Source organism: Nyctibius grandis, chromosome 1 (genome assembly GCF_013368605.1).
Source record: "Nyctibius grandis isolate bNycGra1 chromosome 1, bNycGra1.pri, whole genome shotgun sequence".
Taxonomy (NCBI): domain Eukaryota; kingdom Metazoa; phylum Chordata; class Aves; order Nyctibiiformes; family Nyctibiidae; genus Nyctibius; species Nyctibius grandis.
In genome coordinates this window covers 62,630,886-62,655,338 of record NC_090658.1, presented here as the reverse complement: position 1 = coordinate 62,655,338, position 24,453 = coordinate 62,630,886, and the positions used below count along the sequence as shown (strand labels likewise).

General features: G+C 37.6%; 1 protein-coding gene across 1 annotated transcript in view; it reads left to right on the top strand.

The window, feature by feature from the left end:
- ADGRG6 (adhesion G protein-coupled receptor G6) overlaps positions 1–24,453 on the top strand; it is a 115,705-nt gene that overhangs the window by 62,891 nt on the left and 28,361 nt on the right. Inside the window, 9 exon segments of the mRNA XM_068404566.1 lie at positions 6,862–6,947; positions 8,343–8,407; positions 8,476–8,529; positions 17,786–17,928; positions 18,641–18,755; positions 20,634–20,667; positions 20,669–20,696; positions 22,184–22,391; positions 22,877–23,042. Of these exon segments, the coding sequence (XP_068260667.1) occupies positions 6,862–6,947; positions 8,343–8,407; positions 8,476–8,529; positions 17,786–17,928; positions 18,641–18,755; positions 20,634–20,667; positions 20,669–20,696; positions 22,184–22,391; positions 22,877–23,042 (899 nt within the window).

Sequence of the window (24,453 nt, the reverse complement as noted above, 5' to 3'; positions counted from 1 at the left end):
TTATGAGGCACTGTGTAGCTCCCGCTTGTGCAGCCAGGGTGGTAGTATGCTGGGATTGTCCGTTCCTCACTAGTCAGGCGCAGGAGCCAAGTGGAATTGTTCCTATGGAGCAAAGCCACTTCCACTGAGTCAACAGGAATCTTTCCACTGACTTCAAGAAGAGCTGGATCAGACTTTACTAGGGAAAATGTTGACAGTATCAGATATCGTTTACTTTTCATTTAGAAAGATTAAGGGAAAAAATAAGGTAGTAAATGAGCCTATTATTAGCACAGGAAAAAAACAGGGATTTCTTTTGAGGTTTTCTCAAATTCTATGATATCACTGTCTCCTAGAGATTGAGCATCATTTTGTGAGGTGCTGCTAAAAAGCTAGTTTGCTAAAGATAGTTGTTAAAACTAGTTGTAAACATTATTAACAGCCCAGAGATATATTTCTTCAATTTTCATCTGAGGTTCAAAGATATTTTTGTTAAAGATTTATTTTTTCAGTGTACTCTACAGAAATAAGTTAGAATCTGGGGGATTTTTTGTGTTGTGTTTTTTGTTGTTTTTTTTTTTATTTTCCAAATGCATCAGTTCTTACTGTAGGATTTTAAATTCTTGGAGTATTTTTTCTCCTGGCAGATTTCTTGTACATTGACAATCAGGCAGTACAGTAGACAATATGAAGGAATTTATCTGAATTCAGCCTGTTTGGATTTACTAAGCTGCAGAAGTAAGAGAAAATATAGAAAATTTCTTTTCAATTGTGCTTTTTTTTTGTGTGGAGCCACTCACTCTATGTTGACATGAGCAGTTACTCTGATTTTTGTACTGCACAAGGAACTGAATCGCCTTATAATGTAAGTAAGATAAAAACTGGACAATTAAATCCTGTCTTTGGCTTTGAAACCCCCAAGAGAAAGTAGAAAGACTAAGAAAAATAAGCCAAATTCTTTTACAGTAGAAGCAAATTAAACTTTCACTCAGCTAACTGGCATCATTTTCCACTCTTGATAAATTGATTTTTAGACCCAAGAGCAGACAGCCAAGAACACACAGTTAAGTGCATATATTTTCTTTAATCCATTAACTATGTGGCTTACTACACACAGACCTGCAGGAATTCCGACTTCCTGCTCCGGTTATCTTCAGAATGAAGAGAAATTCACCTGAATCCTCCCATTCGCAACCACAGAGGCAGCAGGAGTTCTAAGATAGAAGGGTGAAAAACATAGGAATTATCTCAACCCCAATTATTTGGCCAGTGAAACAAAGGCCTCTCCGTTTCAGTAAAAACTCAGCATATGAGAACCCAGAGAGAAAAAACATGTACAGCTTATTTCTTCCAACTACGTCCACATCAGCTGGTTCTGAGGAGACCAGTAACGATACCTTGGCTGCTTTTACAGAAGAAATCAACCTAGATAATACTGTGATGAATCAGTTACCAAATGAAAATATTTTGAATTATTCTAGAAGTTCATTTCATGGCACTCCTGGTGCAGCAGATGCTGTTACAGAGCCTTCTGTGAATGCAGCAGTTCCTCTTCTTCAAAGCAGAAGTCCTAATGCAGATCTAGCACGGACTTTGGCAGATGGGCTGGATCATTCTGACTCTGAGTCAGTGTTCCGCTCTCCTGTTAGCAGCAGCAGCACTGCTTACGAACACAAAAAAGAAACTCTGTGGATTTCGTCCTCCAACAGCGGCACAACCAGTTTCATGCACATAAGTGATGCCTTGGAGCCTGTGAGTTGGTGGAGTGAGACTTTATTTCATCAACATATCACCTCTGACATTCAAAAAGACAGACATCATTCTCTTTCTAGCTTATCTATATCACCTACAGAGGAGAAATCCTCATTCAAAAAAAGTAGGCTAGATTTGCTAGACTTCGCACCTGAAAATTTTTACCTGGAAATGACAGAAGGCAATGCTGATAGGAAAACTTTTTCTATGTTAGCAGCAAACAGTGAATTTCAGTTTAGAAAATCTATGCACATTAAGGAACATCACTCAGAAGGCATTACAAATTTAACTTCTGTGGAGACTCCACATGCAAACCAAACAACTTTTTTTCAAAACATGAAAAAACATACACAAAATTTATGCCTGACATCCAACAGACAAATTCAATCCTAGGACACAGTAGAGAACTGCTAACATTTTCAGCACTTCTGGTAGGAACAGACTGGACAAGCTCAGCATTTCAGCATGTTGTAACGACCCTGCCTGTTTATCAACAATCGTTGACTGACATATATTTGGAAAGTGGCAGCATATTTATATCTAATCACAATTACTGGTCTCATTATTTAAAACATTCAGTATATTTTCAAAAACCAAGTGAGACCCTCAGAAATGGAGTACTGGAGAACAGTTTAGATGCATTTCATGATAGTAATGAAAATGAAGAGTCAGCTTTTTCCATATTAGAGCCAGAGAATATGAATAGAGTTGGCAGCTCCTGAGACTCAGGTTACTCGGATTTTCCAACAAAATATAGAGATATTTCACCTTCTTTAACAGCAAGTTTCTGGACTCTTTCTTATCATTTGAAAGAAGTATCTCAAGTGTTTTCTGGGGAGCCATCAGAAAATTGGTGGCTCTCGTTTAATAAACTGCTTTCTTCCCCAACAGAGAGATTGCCATCCATTAGTTCACTTGCTAAGTCTGACAGTATCCCTGAACAAACATCTGCCATTAGATCATTAGGTCACAGGCTGAAGAAATTAACTTCTCTAGTCATGCATCAGCTTTGGAAGCACAGATCTTTGGTTCATTTATTCCAGGCCTTTCAAAGAGGGTTTCAGAAATTAGTGGCAGGACAATATCACAGTCGCAGTCAACAATGAACTTTGCAAACCTAACCGTGTCTTCCAACAGTGAATTTTATTTTGATTTTCCTTCCCTTCCCTGGAAGCATCTTTGAATCAACCCTCTGTATGGGTATGGGTAAGTCCCTTTGATAAGGTACTTGAAAACTCCACAGAAAAAATAATAGTACTTGATAGTTTGCGCGTGCAAATTGGACCTGACATAGTAAGTGGTCAAACCAACATGACCTTCCTGAACAATAGGCAGCAGCTTGTTTCTATCCTTCCAACGCATTTAGGAACCCAGCCTTCATATTCAAGGGATAGCCAAGCTGCTTTCTTGATCAATACACCTGTTAAGAGTTTGGTAAACATTACAAGAACACATGGATCGCTGCAGTCTCAAAGTCTCTTCAGCAATGATGCTGTAACAAATACTATCAATAAGCAAGAAGTAAAGTTTCAAATAGATGCAGGTGTTTTTTTAAAAAACGTCAGTTCAATGAGTTCTGACTTCCTACCAATGACATTGCCTTTGAATTAAGGCACCCTTTCTTCATTCAGACTCAAAATTCAGAGTCAGTGTACCTCCTAACAGCCACTCCACCACCTCCACTCCTACAAAGTTTTCAGAACCATCTTGATACAATTTCTCCAAGCCTGATCTCTCCATGGGATATAGCTAGAGTTAAGCTTGCCAACAACAGTAACACTGAGAAGTCATCTAACTGTTTTAGGACAAAACTCCATTGAAAATCAAGGAGACAGTCTGAGATACTCTCTATGGGCAGTAGAACAAGAAGTCAGTGGTGATAACGAATACGTAACGAATTCTGCTGTTCTGGACATCAACACACATATCAAGACTTTCTGAATGGGATTCAGAAGGGAAGTGTATGGATCTTTTAGCAAGCACAGAAGAAGGAATGTCTTCTCTGAATATTGTTAGTACTCATGTGTTGGATTTTGAAAATGCTGATTATGGACGTTTTGCAAGTCTGTCTTCTATTTGGAGTCAAGAACTGCAATAATGAATGATGCAAGACCTTGCCATCTTCAGACAGTGGAGTTACTACTCAGCACAAAGAGATCATCTTGAAGGGCACTCTGGCAACACCTGCAGCAGCAATCCATCATTCTTTCATGCAGTCCCCAAATGCCAGTTCCTTCCGTACCATACCACCAGCCAGTCAGTTTTGACACATGCTCATTCTTTGGCCAACTTTACCATCTGGGACAAACCAAAATACCACTCTTTACCCACAACTGAATCAACTTACTAGCTCTCCCGCAGTCGTTTTATCATGTTTATGTTACTCCCCCTCTGAGATGGGCTGCTTGTGTCGACCTGAGGTCAACTCCAGTATGTCAAGCTGTTAAGTTAGATGTAGAAAAAAACATATAATCTTGTCTATTAGATAGTTCAGTTGGTAGGCTGAACTAGGAAGTAGCTGGCTTTCATCCTTTATGACGTAGATCCAATTTAGTATACGAAAAGATTTTGGAATAGTAATTTAATTACAGTAGAAGGGAATTTGTAACATATCTAGTGGATAGTAATGTCATTAACGTGTGATTTCTAATTTTTGTGTACTTCTCTAAGACAGCTCTCATGAGCCTGTGAGGATAATATATTGTGTTGCCATGTATTTTATACATTTTTATGCCATTTTATTGTTTGAGATTGTATGAATGTTTTGTCACCTTACAGTATTCATACATTTTTGAGGATTTAACATTTCAAAAATCAAAGATTTTCCAAAATCAAACTTTTGGATAATTTGCCTAATAATTAAAAAACAAACAATCCTAGTATTTCATTGATCATTATAATTTTGTAGTTGTGTGGGTAGGTGTGGGAAGAATTGTTTTTTCCAGGTTCTTTTTTCCTCTTTTTTCGAATTATCTTTGGCTACATTTCATCAATTTTCTGCCTATAAAAATATTTTTTTTCATTCAGCATTTTGAGGTGGGTTTTCCACTGTTAATTGGAGGGTGACAAATAATTTTTAGTTTTCACTATCTGCCACTGCAGTCTCCTGAGAGTGTTTAAAAATGCAGATTAGTTCTTTGTTCTTGTTCTTTTTTCACCTCTTTAAAACATGCTTTGGGTCACCATCTGGTGGAGATCTCTTAAAGCTGTGACTAGTTTGTAGTTACTATGTTTGATTTTAAAATACTTGCATATTCCTATATTAAGTGTGATTTTGTCCATATACATAATTATATAAATAAGGTTCTAATTATATATATGATTATATATGAATGTGCAAGAATATATGTAATGCATGCTTTCTGTATGTATCTGTATAGCACATATAAAAGGTACATTATACATATAAAATTGAATATATGTATATACAGAGATATATACGTATAAATAAGATCCAAGTCTTACAAGTGTTTTTCAACTTGCCCAAAGTCCAATTTTCTACTTCCAAAGACTTATTTTTTTCTTTTTCTATTTGAAACTATCACAGTAATAATAACAAACTGAAATACATTTTCAGATTAAACTGTACACCAAATTTGTGTGTCTGCTAAGTTAAGGGAGGAAAAAAAAGACAATAAATCAAAAAGCAAGCAAGTTTATTCTACTCCTATCTAATATTTAATCATAGCTTACCAAAGAAGGTAACTGGTAAACCATCTTCCTGCAATAAATTTATTCTTTAGTATTTTATCATAGAGGAATTTTCTTACTAATCTCAGTGATCATATGATCAATTCCATAATGAAAAGAGCAAGCAATACTCAAGCCAGCTCATGAATGACCAGTAACCAGTATGCACAATTAAACTGGAAAATACTGACTTCAAATTTTTTTCCATATACTTCCATTTCAAGGTCTGGCAAAATTATTATCTGTGAAGTTGTAAAATGATGAAATTTGCTCCACCTAGAATAAAAGGTCTTTTATTTAGACTCAGAAAGATAGAGTAGTTCCTTTACAATCAAGAGACAAGAAAGGGATTCCTGTATAATTGTTGCGATGTCCTGTTCTGTCCTATGTAGTGTCTCCGTAAGATTTACATAAGATTTATATAAATACACGTATCTGTGATCAAGACCCACAACTTCATTTGGTAACAGCCTTGAACGAAGCAACACCACACGTGCGAATACATGCAAGTGAAGTGATCTAGAAGCTCTTTTAAACCTCCCCCACATACTGGGAAATTTTATCTAACTAGAGCGTACATAATTTTTAGTAGCTTAATTAAAAAAATTTGATTCGTGAGAAGTATAGACTTTTAACACAGAGCATAACTATGAGATGATTTGATGTTATTTATTAGATGTGAAATCTTGTAACGCTGTCTACCAACTCATGAGCTGAAAGAGAATTTGTATTTACCCAGTGCCATTTCAAAACAATTTTACTGAATATAAAATTGCTCTGAGCCAAGTGTTACACATTTTGTGACTGAAAGATGGTTTGTTCAGCTGCCGGTTTTGTAAAGCTAATGTATGTTCTTCTACTATCTGGCCATTGCCAGGCCTGAGAGCAAAAACTGTGTTGTGAAAACAAGAGCTGGATATCTCTTCTCTCACCTAATTCTGTGCTCAGTTGTCTGTTACTTTCAATTGATGAGCCTTATCTGCTCTCACAAAGTTTTAAGTCTAATCTGCAGTGGTTGAATTCTGAATTATAACAATATGACTGAGAGCAGAATTTATCTGTGTTACGGACTTCAGTAATTATGATTAGTTTTTAAATTCATGACACTTTCATGATCTTGCTTTTACACACCACATTAAAGGCATATGCAAATACTATTTTATATGTACATTGTTTGTGAGTTTTCATGTCACATTTCAAGTGTCTCTAAAAATATGGAGGGGGAGGGAAGTCTTGTCTCATTTGACTGGACTAGTGATAATGGGCCCAAGCCTGCAGGGCTTGTTCACTCCAAACGTGTATAATGCCAACAAGAGCTTGAGGTGTCTTTGTATCTGGGGTTCAGCCCAATCTTTATATTCATCACGAGACTAAAGTCTCATTATTAAAAAGGTAAATTTGCTCAGTTTTTAAAATTATAATGCTGTTTTTAATGGACAGGTGGGCTATTTCTACAGATATCTATAACTGTCTTTAGTTCCAACTCCAACGCAGTGTCGAACGTACGTGATGTGGTTGCAGAATGGGTAAGTTAAATTTTCTTTCCTGTGTAGTTACATATATGAATCTACCCTACTGATGTTATCAATCTGAAAAGGAAAAAAAAGAGAGAATACCAAATAAATTCTTAAATTAATACGTGTTCTCTGAAGATCTTTCTTTTATTGATTTGTGCAGTAATGAATTCAGGTCTAGCTGGGGCTATTAGGCACTGTGAATAAAATTTGGAAATGTCTCCACTATACTAGCCAGCTTCTTAAGAAATGTAGATACTACTTGAGATTTTGGAAAGTATGGAGAAATCAGAATTGTCCACTGGAAGAGAGAGATGTCTAAGTTCCAACATCACTATACAGAACAAAATTTTTCTCCCCAAATACTAATATGGTTTTGAAGTTATATTGTGATACAAATAATAAAAAACCAGGCAGTGTTCATTTGTGTGAGGCAGTACACTTTTCCAAGTTTACCCTAAATATTCTCTGCTCAGAAGAGAATCTGCCATAGGTCAGTTGTGGGGGTTTCTGGTCAGCCCCTGTTTTTCAGCTGCATTTTAGCAGGCATAAACTCCTTTCTGGGCCCTCTGTGGTGGAGGATTCTTGAAGCTCCTGCCTCTGAAAGATCCTCCTGTCTGAATACAGATATTCTTTGTCCTTTTTGACAATTCACATAGTTGTACTAACACAATCTGTAAGTAGTCTTTATACCAGCTTCTTACATGAAAATAAAAAATATGATATCATAAATATATGGCAATTATTCTTTATTTCTCTTTTAATAAACCTGGAGGCTTTCAGCTTTCAGAAGCTAAGGAAACCACCTGTAGTCATTTACAAACCAGAAATGCAGCCATCCACACCTGCAAGGTTGTTCTCTTAGCAGCAGTAGCCAGGCAAAGCACGTAGGTGCTGAGCCAAAGACTCTAAAAAGGTGTCACTCAGCCCTAGCTGAGTATGCAAAAGTGTCTCCCAGGGCGAAAACGGAGCAGCCATTGCCCACTCAGAATAAATAGTACAAATAAATAGTCTGAAAAAAAAGATCATCATAAGGTTGTAAACTTTTAAGTGAAACTTGATCCTGTAGTTTTGTCAGTAAATATGTTCTAATTGAAGTGTTTCTGAGAATTTAAGATGAGGAAGAGAGAGAGAAAAGGAAAAGTTAGCATCCTGTGCACTCACCTATTCACTGTCATCATGACCTTATAGAGATTTCCTTCTGTCAGTAAAAAGCCCACATCTGTCACTGCCTAATCTGTACATCTAATATAACAATCACCTCACTGAAATGGAGTGTTTTTGCTTTGAAAAGCTGAAGGGGATTTCTCAAGGGGGAGAAGGGTGAAATTTTAACTCGGTCTTAAGCAACAAAGAGCCCCATTAACATCTCACCATTCAGGTGATCAATGTCTTCCTGTTTTTCAGCTAAACCGTACTTCCAGAACTGGAAATTACACTGTATATGTGGGTCAATATCAGGTAAATGAAGGGTGAAATGTTTATGCTACGTTCCTTTTGAGAATTGGCCCACCCTAATTAATGTTTATTTCTTTTATAGCATCCACCCTGGCTCCATAAAAGAGGGAGTAAGAGAAAAAAGAAGTATTAAAAGGTGACATCTTTAAAGACATGTTCTTGATAGAGACTACGGCTTCTATTACAAGTGACTTTACAACAGGCTTCCTTGTCTATTATTGGGCATACGTTCCTAGTCTGTAAATATATGACTGCTGGAGAGCTGAGTGCTCTGGATGTGCTCAGAAACCTAATACCGGTTATCATGTTTGTTTTGGTTTAAACCTACTGAGCTTTAAACCGTAACAGATAATTTTTTCCGAGCTCAGGTTTCATCTGTCACAAAACTGAATAGACATATCATATATACATGGTATGGCACACAGCTTTCTTTAGGAACACTGCTAATAGATACACTGGTATCTGTCCACTGTCACTGCATTTATTCTCTTGAACCAGGGCCTTTTGAGTTAACAGACATCTTACTAGATGCAAAACACTGAAAGATCATGCTAGAATTGAAAGCCAAACCAGTGTGAGTTAAACTATTTACCATATGCTCTCATTTCCTGACTTCTGCTGGGCTCAGAGGCCCTGGAGGTGGGACAGCCTCAAAGGCAGCCAAAGAAAGTTAGATGGGTCACACCCTCTGAAAATTGGGCCTCAGGGGATTTCTTTGAGAACAGCAGGCTGATTTCTGAGCAATATATGGGGAGGGAGTGAATCTTAGGACCAAATTAAGGAGAGGAAACCAAAACATAATTAGTCTTGTGAGGAAGGGGGAACAAATGGGTTAGGGACGTATCTGTTTGCAGTGTAGGCAAAAGTCCCATAGGAAAGGACTTTAACTGCTGACTCCTGAGAATTGCCATGATAACAGCTTTTTAATTTCAGAGATAGGCCAGTATTCCCAATTTACCATCAGGAAGTAGTTACTGATGCTTCCAGTTTTCTAGAGAGTTTAACTAGACGTGAAAAGATTTATAAAAGGTACTATCTCCTTCCCACACACCCACAGCAGAAAGACAGCTTTTATTGGCAAAACCATTTAACTGGTATAGTGTAAACTCGGTCTCTGAATGGGCTATTTTGCTGCTTGGCCTACATTTACAGTAGGGTGTAGTGATGTGGGTGGGATTTGTTTTCACACTTCTAAATGATATGGTTATGCCAGCAAAGCCTTTTAAGTGGAGACCGTGCCTGAGGTCTTACCAACAATCCAGGACTGCTGAGGAATGTAAAGCTTTCTCCATCCTTATTCCTGCATCTTTTACGAGACTAGCAACCCAGCTTGTCAGCAGCTGTTCTCCCCTAGGCTGCACACCTCATTGCTTCCCATCTCACCTTCCCACCATCCTGTCCTCTGGATATTGTTTATTCTTCCTGGTCTATAAAAAAAAAAGTGAGGTGAAGAGGGAAAAATTATTCTAGTAATTCCCTTTCCTTTTCCCTTTCTCTTTCCTTTTCCTTTTCCCCTTCCCTCCCTTTCTGACATACAGTGAATATGGCACTAAATTATTTCTAATAATGTATCACCGTTATGGGGAAGTAACCCCATTCCTATTTACTTTACTCATTATATGTAATTTCAGAGGCAATGGAATTACATGTTCATAATATGTCATAAAGTTTTTCAAGGGAGGCCTGGTCTAATGAGAAACTAGTCTTCTCATGGGCTCTAGTGCACTTTGTGTCAAGGCCAAATGGCATTTTTTCATCAGTCTGAATAATTTAGTATAAATGCTAATCATGTCACTCAAAATATTACTGTTCTCCAAATAGTCAGAATTGTTATGCTGTGCATGTTTTCTTAGAAAAGAAAAAAACAAGAGAAGTCAAGATTCTGACCAACCTAGCAACCTGGTTGGGATAACACAGGGATAATGAAAAATTTAGTTGAGCTACATGATACGTGACTAACAAAAATTACACTTTTTACACATTATATATGCACATATACATATATAGAACTATATATACACGGGATTTTTTGCTGTTTTTTCATGTATTTTTCATGTCTTTCATATATTTTCATGCGTCTTACAGGAGAAACATTTGGGAAAAGTTGGTGTTCTCCCAGCTTTATGCCTTCTGAGTATATGTCTATCGTTGTACATTGCTTCCCTTCTGAAACAAAAGAAGGATCAGCTTCCCAGTAGTCTTCAGTGTTCCTGGGTTTAGTCACCAGGTTTCCAGTTCTTTGAGGTTCACACATCTGTTTCTAGATTTTTCATGGAAGAAATCTGTTGAATTTATGAAGATCCAGAAAGCAAACTCCTTTTTTTCTACTACTTTCTGATCATTGCTTTCAAGATACTTTGTAAGGTTTTCCACTTGCTTGGATTTGTCCTGGGTAGGATTTCAAGGAAATCCCATGAGACACCAGAGTAAAATTTTGGGGTATAAAAAATTAGCAGGTTACAGGATGAAGTTTTTAATCCCTGATGGAAGTAATGTTAATTTCTCACTACTCAGGTGATCCACTGGAACGTTATGTCTGAGTTCTTGCAACTTGCTCACAGTGTGATTTAATACAGTTTCTATTAATTAAGTATTCCTATAAATTATTTCTGTGAATAGTTGTCCAAAGATTTTCTTATTTCTCCATTTTGGATAGTCAAGAATAGCTCTCTTGCAGTTTTAGACATTCCACTATTTCCCTTAGTTTTTAAGTAGTTCGTGTTCCATTTACCTTCATGTTCATCTGAACAGAATTTCACTCCACAGTTAAAATTTAAGACCTAACCGACAAGTATCATGGCCTTAACTTTATCTTTTACAGAAGTGAACGTGTTAGTCTTACTCTAGCTCACTAAACCTTATGTCTCTTTTCTGAATTTTCCATAAGATCATAGCCTTCTTATTTCTAAGGCAATATCATAATTCTTTAAATTGCTCTTTGAGAAGTTTTCCCTCTCTTTATATGCATTCATATTCTTATCATTCAGATCACATATTTTTCCCTTACCTTTTGGAGTAGTGTTTCATATAACAGTTTAAAAAAAAACCCCAAGCAACAAAACAAAAGGAAAACAACGTTTCCCAACCTTTCCTGTGCATTTTGCTTTGCTTCCACCCTTATTTACCACACTGCTACCTTATCAAGGAAATTCTGTTATCAGTCTCCCCACCTTGTCTTCTTGCAAGTGAAAGAGGAATAATCATTAGAGAGAGAAGGATTCACAGAAGAAATAGAAGCTGGAAGTGGGAGGTAGGAAGCTTGCTTTTTTTGGCGCGTTAAAAATAGATGTTTTCCAAATAAATATTTTAAACTGTACTGCATTCTGGAGAAGAGCAAAACAAAACAAAAATATGGAAGTGGATTGTTATTCTTTCATTGCTGCGTTCTATGAGCTGCAGAAATCTAAAGTACACTGTGCTTATTGTGCGTTTATGTACATGGTGATGAGAGACAGAGTGCCAAGTCCAAAAGCGCATACTATTATCATCACCTTTAATACAGTGAGATCTCTGGATGACAGAATTTTATCACAGACTTTGTGTCTGTGTTTAACTTTTCCCTCTGTTCTTACTGTTTCCATCTCATAATGAGAAGGCAGCTGTTCAAAATAAAGTAGACAGGAGTTCAGAATGGGCTACGGACATAGCTTTTTCATTGTCCCCATTGTTTTTTCACAAACCTTTGAAAGTGAAGCCGATTTGTGTTCCTTATGTAGATAAATTACAAATGTGTTTCTTTCTTTCATTTATTCTTTGCCTTTTAAGACACTGCAGCATTGTCATAACTTTCTGTGGCTGCTGCTGCTGCTTTTCTCAAAAGGGTCCTACTGATCCTAGGTCTTGTCCGAAGACTAATATAGGACTGCCTCAGTAGAGGAATTGGTCTTTAATAAGCAGTTCAGCTCCACTGCTTCTCCTTTCTTCTTTTCTTTTTCAAGCTATTTTGAGAATTCAGGCCCCGATTAATTTGTCACCTTTTCTCCACTTAATATACAAATAAGATTATGCTTGCTTCAACTTCCACTACCTGATTGTCATAATTTTGGCCTGTGTTCAATTGCTTCTACTATGTGAAACAACATTAATGTTAGTGCTGTTGAACAACTCATCCAAATTAAAAACCACAGTGGTAGCAATCTGTGCAAAGGCCACTAAACTTAAACAGAAATCCCTTCTCTTAGGAATGAAAATAGAGAGGAAAGCAGGAGATCAGAGCTGCCCATGTCTAGCCCTGATTTTTTGAAGTCCATAGGAGTTTTGCCACCAGTGTCAGTGAGGCAGATTCAGGCTCCTGCATGCTGTGTTCTTGGGTGCTGTGTTGCTTAATGGAAACTTTAATGCACTTGGATAAAACTTAAGCTAATCAGATTGTGTAATAGTTTTAGACAGGAGTTAGCAACATCAGAGCAGCATAATTTTGCTTTTATAGTCCTAAGTATCTTTACCAAGTAAAGTATTAGGCTTTTGCATTCTTTGTAGATTACTTCAAATTATTCATTATGAAACAATAATGCTGTTCTTAAATGAACTCATCTGGTGCCTATTCTTCTTTTAAAAAATTTCCTGGTTTCTACTGGTGAGGTTTTAGGAACAACTGGGACCTGAAACACCTCTACTCCCCCTGACTTCAACTTCAGTGTTACCAAAGGCAGTAAGGGACAGCCTTGATCAGTTCTGAGCAACATTTCAAAATGCCACATAGTGTGTACATTATGTGTAATACTTCTGCTTGAAAAGCTGACCAACAAAGACCCAAGCAGAAATCCACAGGTTTCTCCACAGTGCCCTGCTGGCATCTTATGTCTGTGACCTGTAAAGAAAGCCTTCATCACAGATGGAGGAATTTGTGAATTTCTCCCGAGTGATTGAAGGATGATCCCTTCTTAGTCTCCTGCTGAAGCTACCTGCTCTTGATCCAGCTTCCAACGACTTCCTTTGTCTTTCCACTGACTTTAGCTGGATTTAGGGCGGACCTGACATTGTTAGATGCCATTTTTAGGAAAGTAATGTATCGGGGAATGGGGGTTTTCTTTGTTGTTTTGAAACGTAGTTCAAGCGTAACCGAAAACTCATTTCAGCAAAGATCAGCTGTTGAAATGTGAGGGATTCCAGCCCTTTCTGTTTTGCCTTTCTGCTACATTGTCTAATAACGAATAGTCTTCATACCAAATCATCACATAGTATAAGTGCTTTCTGTTGAAAAGCCATAGTTGTTTGTATTCCCACACCAGATCTGCAAGGAGGAGCAAGGCCCGGAGACACATGGACAGGCACAGAGGCGTGAGTGACTATGCTGCTTGCAGCACTGTTCTGGTACAATGGCCATTAACTTAAAAGGAAGGCGTAGGATGCTCTTTTTTTTCAGTAGTCCAAAAAGTAGTTGCAATTTTTAGTTTTGTGTCCTGAAGTCTTAGATTTTATATGTTTTTTATAACATCACCTTCTGCTGAGAAAGGAACCTCTTCGTGTTGGCATTACTTTGAATGTAACTATTATGCTCAGTGCTATTTTTTGCTCTTTGTTCTGAACATTTTAATGGTTATCACAGTCAAAATCACCTCAAGTAAAAGTTTATTCACAACTCAAAAGCTTTTGTGGAATGCTTTTAATTCCCTCTACTTTTGTATTTCTTTCTGTCTCATTCTATGTGTTTTCCGACATTTTGTCTGCTGTTTGTGTTACATCTTCACTGAGTGACTTATGCAATAGTCAGCTCTTCTTTTGTCTGTCCAGTTAATGTGAAGAAGTTAGTAGTGTTTACAGGTGACTATGTGGGCCTACCTGTGCTGCCAGTCTTGAGTATATGCTACCCATTGCTGTTTATCTTCAAAGCCAACATAACAGCAAGGTTGGTAAAGAATTTAATCCTGACATCTTAAAACTTTTTAAAATATGCCAGGGTAGTTAGGAATGAAATTCCCAGTGACTTTTAGTGGAAATTTAGATTCCCTGAGTACTTAGATGCTTTAAAAATTATTCTTTATATACTTAAATCAACATTAACTACAAAAGAAATTAATAGTGATTTGTTATACAGTTTGACAGCCACAATAATTCAGTATCAGTTCAGCCTGTCTAGTACAACTGAAATGAGAGGAGAAATATGCATTGCTAATTATCAGCCACATATCTTCAGGTATGAGACAGTCTGTGCTGTATGGTTCGCATGGTTTGTTAATCCTTCCTTCAGGCTCCTCGCATCACGTAGCAGTGAGACCAGAACCCGTGTGTAGGCACACTGTCCTGGAATAGCTCTGACTCACACTGCCGGAGAAGAAAGCCGGCTTTGTGGTACGCACCATGGCAGCGCAGGCAACCCCACCGCCTCCTGTGCCTCTGATGAGGACGCGGCTTCGTAAACTCCTCTCTCTGAGCCAGCTTAGCTCAACGGACCAGGACAACATGGGATATATGCCAGTCTTCCCCTGCTTTCCTGCTTGCTCCAGCTGTCACCATTTCAGTCAAAGAGAAGAGAGGCATAAATACTTATCCCCATTGTGTTTGCCTACATCACAGTCCATTTTTTTATATTGACAGCAGTAATACTAACAGTGCAGGTTACTGTAGGTGATATGTAATTTGTAATTGATTACTTCTGCGAGAATCTATCTGCTTTTATATGGCATTCAATAAAAGATGTAAGGTTGGGTGTAGCAAAGCTGGTGACACCAGCAGAGCACGGCAGTGTTGCCATTTATTTGAGTGTAGGCCTACTGTTTCCCAAATCGAGAATTTTATTCTTCACCATTAAAATGTTTTCCTTCTGGGATCTGAGTGTGACAAAAGTGGAGGGAAGCACTCAGCTTCATATTGCGTCAGCTGTCAAGTTAAAAGGTATTTATTTACTTTGGGAAGATAGCATGAGTCATTCTGAAAAGTTTATGGAAATTGGTTTCATCATAATATGGAATAGGCTGTTATTACACAGTATACACGACTTGTGCTCTAAGAGTTTCTCAGAAAACAAATAACAAAGTAGTTTCACAGATTATTTTTATCAGTGCTTCATAATCAATACTTTTCTCTATAATTGTTAAGATAACTGTAACCATTTCTATCTCATCTATCATTATGCCTTCTGTTTTGTTGCCGTTATCCCCACACACAGTTATGGGTACTAAATATCATTTTGGTTAGTTGGGAGTCCTGCAATAGGCAGCATAGTAGTAGCAGTGACTGTTCACTTATGACTTCTGTTTTGCAGCCAAAGTGCTGAGGTAGGGAGTGGCATCAGTATATTAAGTTTTCCTCTTCTGAAGTAAAGGGAATAGATCAGTGAAGCCAGAATCTTTTAGGAAAGATGGTTAAGTGCCAGGAGGCTCTGGAGCTGAAGTACTGGAGGACTGAAGGAATTGGCAATCCCGTAGGCAATTTCCATGCTTCTGCTAAAAATAAATGCCATAATAAACTTGTGCTTTGTAATATATCCGAGGTACACAGCAAAAGCCTGCTAATGCACATCCACCCTACTGAGGCTGTTGCCATATGTTAAACACTCCACAAAGACCAAAGGAATGTTAGGGGGAACTCAGTATCTGTGGGAGCAGGGCAGGAGCGACCTGGCCAGGGATAGATGGAATTTCTCTGCTAAAATACATCCATTGGGGAAAAAACAAGCCAAGCCAGCAGGTAGGCACATTTTTATTTTCTTCTCCAGCAACATGTTACCAGTAAAACAGCAGATATGACACGAAAAAAGAAAAGCATACTGGTATTCCACAACAACAACAAAAAAAAAAACACAATAAAAACCCCACCAACCAGAGACCATGTATAGTGCTTTACTTATTTCTTTATATCTGCAACAGTGAAATGTCTGGAGTATTTAGTTCACATTCATAATTTCTTTATGAGGTTTGGACTTTGCTTTTCTTTTTTTTATTCTTTTCCTAGACTGAGAGATTGTTTTCTAATGCCAGCTCTTTTAATGCAAATTCACTAATGAGAATACTTCAGAATTATTGGTTGGAGTTTTCAGAATTATTTCAGACAGAAAGAGGATTAAATCTGCCATCTAAGAGAAACATCTGTACACTAAGCTGTAGTGTTATACTGTACCAGACTAGGCACCTCTGGAAAGTCCAACACCGAGCTGTCATCTTGGGGGTGTCTTTCTGGAAGATTTTTGGAAATGAAGCCCTGGTCTGACTAGGAAGGGGTACCTGAAAACCCTACGAGCCCTCTCCCATACAGCGCCACTACAGATTTTTCTCCTACTCTTCTTCAAGTAGACAGAAAGACCCTTTGGCTTACTGCTGCTTTCTTGCACTGGGGGCCACCAGGAAAAGCAGCTCGGTTTGGTGTGTGCCCTGCTCACTGCATGTGTGCTGGCAGTGCTGCCACTTCACAGGCTGCCAGGAACTGCTCACACACTACGAAGGTCTGTCTTTATTCAGGCTGACGGGTATCCAAGGGCAAAGCTAAGATGAAGAGAGCCCAAAGCAGGCTTGCTTTTTCCTTTTTTCCACATTTTGGCTCCCATGGAGATGCAATGTTCCATGCTTCAGTGGCGTCATCTCCTACTAGCCAGAGCCAAGCAATGCTCTTGGGTACTAACATACTCTCTTCTCCAATATGTGTTCTCTATGTCCCAAGAGGAAATTTTTGAGCCTTCTACTCTAGGCTTCTTTCCTGTGTCCTGCTAGAACTGCTTTTCTGTTCATTATTTCCCTTCCAGAAAAGCTATGTTTTTGGGCAAGGGTAGGGACTGTTTTATTTCTCTCACAGGAAAGAGACTTGGGCACTTTGAACTACTTCTTATGCCCAAGAAAGTAGCAGTGGGCTACAGCACAAAACAGCTATTACTGCTGGAACTTGAATTACTCATCTGAGCAACTAGACTTTCCTAATTAGGACTAAAAGTTTCAGAAGTGTGTCAGACTGTTTTTCACTCCATCAAAATTCAGACATCTAAATGTTAGGCATCTGTTCTTCATTAATCTTCTAGTCTTCCTCTGTAGTCAGTGGAGAGGCATACCCTCTGGAAGATGACTTGTCCCGTCTTGATAAGTTTTGTAAGGCGGGATGAATCGGCTCTTAAGTTCCTAAGCCATCAGCAACCAGATTTTTTAATTTAATTTGGGCCCATTTAGAACTCACAACTTTATGCTTTCATCTTTTAATATCTTTTAAAATAATCTAAATCATCTGAAAACATTCTTAGCTCTTTTGATGAGATGCTTCTTTAATGGTAACTAGAGAATGAAATTTCCCAACCGTACTTTCTTGTCACGGCCCTATATATACAAAAATAATAATTTATAGATAATGAGCAACATTGTCTTGGTGACACTATTCCATACTCAGAAAACCAGAGTTTGTCAGATATTTTTATTTCCACACATTTGGCCTCTGCTATTCTGACTCAAACACTCGGATAATTTTCCTTGCAGTTTTGGGGTTTTGGCTCTTCTGGTTTATAATTCTACCAACAACATCAATTTAGAAGAGGAAGACATCCGACAGAAGCTCATAAATAATAATGGGACCATGGAAGGAGGATATAAGCTTCATACTGTGGATGTTGATCCAGTGGGTAAGTAGTTCTTGGCTTTGTTACACAACAGATTTTGTTTGCATGTCCATAAATAAGCATCTTCTGTGTTAAAATAATCACACATTTTCAAACGGTATGACTGTTTCAATTTTAAATTGTCCCTTTAACCCTCATTGTTCTACTAATCTCAGAGAGCTGTGCTCAAGATATCTCTTTCAGCACGAACACAGTTGTCCAGATTGCTTTAGTCAGTGTTATGCTGTCTGGTTCAAAGAGGCTGGGACAATTCGTGACAGCTCCCCTGGTAGTTTGAGGATAAGGAAGTATGATTTACAGCCAGAGCTATAATGAGACATTTTGGACCTCCAAGGCCCCTCATGCCCACTCCTCAACCCTGTTGTTTGTGCTCCCACCAGCTGCTGCCCTTAATCAATCTCCTTTTAGCTCTCATCTTTTCCCATTCAACTTCTTCCAGTCAGAGATTGCCTTTCTCTTGGGAGGGAGGAGGTGAGGGCTGGTGGAGTGCAAGTGGATGCAGCAAGTACATTCAATCCTTTCCCTAGAGCAGCAGCAGTGTATGTTGTCCCCTCTTGTGCACCCCTCCATTGCTGCTACTCTATAGATAACAACCAAGCATTTCATTTGAAGACAGCTTTGTGCTGTAGACTGGGTGATGAGCTGAGGACAAGAAATGGAAGATGATTATATGAAGAAATTTACCATTAACACTGATATATTTTTATTTTTATAGAAAAATGTTTAGCTGAAGAAAACCCTCCAAACTATTTTTGGCCAGATACCAGACCAACTGTGACCAACTTCACGTTTTGCCATGGGAGTTCAGTTCAGACTGCATCAAGAACCTGGTAGGTGTTCAAATATCTGAGAAGCTGAAAGCTTCAAATGCGACTTTCTGGTTCTATAGTTAAACTGCATCCTCCATAATGTTTGCCTTTGGCTGGTATTGTATTTCAGGAAAATTGTTTCTATACCGTGAGAGATTATGTGTGTGCAGTAAGAGATGTACTTCATTGGTAAGAAAAAAAAAGCTCATCTACCACTTCTGTAGGGCATATTGAGGCCCACAATTAATACATGTTCAAAGTGGTTTAATCCAGAACCTCTCATCTCATTAAGGGAAAGTAAAAGCAATCCTGTTAAACAAGCATTTTGCCAGTAGTTAGTCGTAATTGAAGGTGGGATAATCTTACGCTTAAAGACTTGAACTTGTGTTTTTAAGATTCAGGATAAATTTTCCCTAATATAGGCTTTCTCTGTGAACATCTACAACAGATTTAGACACTGTATCTCTATTTCCCATTTGTAAAAGGGGAATGTTATTACTTCCTTTGATATTTACCAAAACAATATGGCTTTGACCTCCTTTGAGTGCCTTGAACATGGCTATGATGATGAAATATTAATTAATTTCTTCAGTATTTAAGATGATCAGCATAAAATGCAATGCAGTAGTCTTATCCACCCACATTGCATCTGGAACATGTTCTGAGAAGACCAGATCCTTTACTTTTTGAAAACAGTATGGCAACATGGATATGAATTAGCTTTGAGGTTTTGTGCCAAACAGGAAAGAAACCAGCATTATATTTAACTAACTCACTTCCTCAGACTCTTAATCTTGTACAAGAACTGCCGGATTCTTGTTGACCAACTTTTGTTGTAGAGTGAGTAGTGCAGAAGTCAAATTGTTTTCATGTCGGAGCCTCAGAATCATTAAAAATTAAGGCTTCTGGCCTTTGCTGCCCCCGTATTGCTTATCTTTATTGTTCATTTGTGGTCTACACAATACCATTGATTGCCCATGTGCAGCACTCCTCATAAAAGAAGTTACTGTGTTCTGCACTGTGCTATGCTTTCCTTGCCTCTGCCTCCACTAGTTTTTGCCAGTATGGAGAACAGGTGGGATGTGTTTTGAGAGAAGAGGAAGCTCTTCTAATGGTCACTTCTAGTCTTGTGCATCCCACAGTAGAATGTTACCTGCTAGTGTACTGTTACAATAAAAGTGATCAAATGAGGAATAATTTTATTCTATCGTGTGCTGAGTGAAAGGATAACTTTTTCCCATTCTCCATCCTGCCTTTGCCATGTGATGATAACATGATTGTCTTCAAGAAACTAAAGAAAAATTGTGTTTAATTTTGGAGCCATATCTGAGTATTTTGCTATGGTAAGGCTTTTTAAAAAAGCATTTTGAAAAAAAAAATTTATGTCGGCCCCTCACCTTGGACCCTGGATCTGATGGTGACCTGCCCTAGTTTTTATGGGTGGCGTAAGTTTATATCTCTGCATAGCTCCTGTGCATGTTCTTCTGAGAGGTATTACAGCTTGCTATTGACTTGATCAGAGCCGTTTACATCAAAGGGAAATTATAGAAACCAGGCATCTCATTAGGCCATAATAGGGACACAATAGTTTATGTCAACGTTTGGATCTTTCCTGAAATACAAGGCCAGAATTTCCACTGATACAGTTTTATCAAATCAGTGTAGGAATCCGCTGGGAATTTGTCCAAAAGAACTACGGTTTCACTCAGCACTCTCACTTAATTGATCACATATTTCCACAGTCAAGCATACCTATGTCATTTCACTAGGGTCCATGTTGCTAGGAAAAATTGTGAATTGAGAAGAGTGGACCACTGTGACACCTACAAAAGAATTATGGAACATTTACATAATTTTGCTATTGTATTTCACATGAACTTTGTCATTTTTCCTCTTTAGCTATTTGGGTCTGCAGAATTATACATCATACTGGGGGCCAGCCTGATCTTAGAAACTGCACTGGTGGGTATATTGATATTGGTCTTTGGCTAAAGGAATAGTTTTTGTAGACTTTGGTTACTGCTTACCATAAGGAAGTTACATTAAAGGAAGAATATCTAAAAGTTGTTTAAAAATCTTTCTAAAAAATCAGAGCAAAGGAAATATTTGAACTCTGGGGAAATGCACCAAGCTGAATTCAGCCCACCCTTGAAAAGCTCTTGGATACCAATTAAATGAAATAAGTCAAACTCTTCAGGTAATTTAAGCAAGAATAGAGGCAGGTGTTAGCTTGCTTCAATTTGATATTCAGGTTCAGACAAATTTTTAAATGTTTCCAACGCCTGTAGGTGCCAGTGGAAAGACCTCCCACTCTCTTTCCTGGGCTTACGATCAGACATTTCAGCTTTATTCTCTGTTTGCAAAATACTCCTTTATGTCATTCTGGCCTTAAAGGAGTAATAAAATAAATAAACAACAATTTTATGGCCCCTTTTTTTAGTGACAGAGCTAGTGAAGAGAATGATGCTCCCAGAAGTCATTCAAAGCACCTACAGTAAGCTCCTGTTCTGAATTGCTTTCTTAGAGAAGCCTCTTTTCTTTCTCCACTGATAGAGGGGTCCTAGGGAGCCTGGCTACCTGACTTAGTTGATTGAGTACTTGCAGTCAGGCTATATGAAAACATCATTTCATGTAAAATGAACATTCTACAGTAAACATAGCAAAAGCTATATTATAAAACACAACATTAAAAAAACACAGCCAGTTGCAGACTAAAGAAGTCTAATCTTTCAAAATCTTTTTTTGCGAATTCCAATAAATCTCAAATATTTTGGTATTGTAAAATGTTAGTGTTTACATTAGTTTTCTATCCAAGTGGCATCAAACTTACAGTTTAACATGTAATTTACAAAACGTTCTTCCATTGGACACACTATCAAACTTTCCTTACCAGGAAGATTCTTCTCACAAAATTTTCTTTTGTGTTGTGCTTGCCAACCCTCTGAGTAAGAGTACAGTCCCCTGAAGGAACTGAAACCTTTACAATGAGGTCAGACTTTCTCCCCAAAGCTTAAAAGTGTGAGTATTTTGTCAGTAATAGTGGCTTTGGACGCATTTGTTTCACTTCAAGAGTGAAACTTTTTCCCAGTGAAAAAAAAGGATAGCATAAGGAGGAAAAAAGAGAGAAAATATGCTTTTTATTTTCTTACTTCTCCTTTTTTTGTTTCAATCAGCCCTTTCAATAATAGTTCTGATGTACAAAAACTCAAATCAAATTAAGGAAAAGAAAGGCACAGCCAATGAGGACAGTGTATAATAATCAGCAGGTTCTATACACTTTTTCATAAAATTATAAATTTGATAAAATGATAAAATCCTATGTTCATTACAAGTACCACAGAACATGCTCTAGCTTCAACAATGAAGATAAGAAGTTGTATTTCTGAATTACTTCAGGACTGATATGCACTATTTTATCTTTCTACTTCATTTTACATGTACACTTACAGAAAATGCAGCTGATATAGCCAATCAGCTTCTGAATCTCACTGGTGAAGGGCAGCAGCTAACCTCAGCCAAAGTAAATGATGTTGTGCAGAAGCTCAAAAAAATTGTGAACGATGAAGAAATTGATGAATCTCTGGGTTCTACTGTGGTGACAATTTTTTCCAATATTCTGACCAGTTCAGACAGTGTATTGGCAGCATCATCTTCAGAGTAAGTATTTCTGCATTTGAGATAAGCTTTTGAGAGCAACCTGCAAGGTTGGAAGGATTCACCCTTCCATATATAGACAAATAATTACAGTACAAAAAATCAAACTAGTTCTATTTCCATCAAAAAGAATTTTCCAAATTAGATATACAATATTTCTTCTTGTACTAAAATTAACGTGCATGACAAAGATAAAGTATTTAGATGAAAAGAAGTCTCCTGATACATTGACACAGCATAGCTCTAAATATTGTTGGAAATTATTTCAGGACTAGTGACATGTATCAAATAGTTTCTGTCACTCAAAAGCTTTTCTTTTCAGCAGAGATGCGTGAATTTACAGCCTGACGGTCTCCTTGTGAATTACACAGATGGGTGATAGAAACATAGTCAATAATAAGAGGATAATCTTAAACATGGAGAGGATACAGAGCATAATATTTTTTTTCTGTATTCAGTTTTTGGAATAATTTTATTCCTGTTTTTAGAGCTCTAAAAACTATTGATGCCTTGGCTTTAAAGATCCAGTTCACTGGCCCATCCATGAGTATTTCCACACGAAACCTCGCACTTGGAGTGTCTTTTATAAACTCAACTTCATTCAAAGGTGGTTCTTTCAGTGTCAGTCCGCAGAATAATGCGTCTGATTTCCAGGTACGGAACAAGCAGTGGGTATTTGAACATGAAAATGTGCCTGTTGTTCCAAGTATGTTACCGTGGTTCCTATAAAACCGCTTACAACTCCCAATTGTCCCCCTACTTTCTATTTCCTTTTTCCTGCAATCATCCAGATTAATGTAGCATTTCCTCGAGTGTCAGGAAACCCAGATAAATTTACATGTTCCATACGGATGAAAAGTAATTTGCTTACAAATCCGGACCAGACTTTATCCTTTTTAGTTTGTTTTTTTTTTTTTTTACTAATGAAAAGGGAAAATAATCTTTAACAGTATGCTGTACTAACCATTGTACACTAGCTAACAACTGGATTGATGCATTTCAGCTTTAGAATAAGACACCTAAATGTAGGTATCTACATGTAGATTTCTGCAGATACAATATGTCTTCAACCTTCCATTATGGTTTAAACACCTACTGCTAACAGACACCTAAGGCTGATCCTGTTGTCTACAGGTAGGTTGATAGGCTTGTGCTGTTTGGGATGTCCAAGGCAGTTCAAGACATTCATGTGGAGCTTGACCAGCCTAGACACGAAAAATGAAAGAAACACAGATCACTCAAAATACAGAATGGTCTCCAGTGCTACAGTATCTAGCCAGGCTGCTATAGTTAAGATATTTGTCATCACCTCAAAAATATTTTTTCTTCTTTCTTCACAAATAGAAAAGCTCAGACATCTAAAGCTATGAAATAACATTTGAGATACACAGGAGCACCTATTGGGATATTCCAAAGGTTCTGTTTGAAATCAGTAGCAATGAGGTGCCTAGACTTTTAAATTTCACTATGTGCCTGTCTGCATCTTATGGCACCTAAATGCTTTCAAAAATGTAGTGCAGTGTATTTTTTTCACAGTTATATAAGAAGTCTATGACAGAAATAATGTAATCTCAGCTTCCTAGGAGTCTAACCATTCAAATAGGGTGAGCCTTACTTGGAGAAACACACAGAAAAGATTAAACAGAAAAAATAATAAAAAAACCCCCCTACCATTGATTGGGCCCAGAGAACCAAATCTGAATCCAAACAAAACATGGCATTATGAAAACGATTAAAAACTAATCACTAAGTATAGCATCTTATGGAACCAAATTAATTCCCGCTGCAAATTGGCAAGACAACAATCATAATAAATGTCTGGTCATTTTATAAAGTACTATGTACTGTAAAAATAGAAAACAGTAATGGAGACAGTGCTATAAGAAGTACTAGTAATATAATAGGATACCGGCCTTTTACACGCTGTGTATATAAACTTTGTATCAAACTCAAATGCTGGTTTAAATAGATACAAATTGAATTAATGTAAATGAGTTTCACAATTTATATTCATAGACGTTTTGGCTAAAATGTCTTCGAATCTATTTATTAGAAATTTTTTATA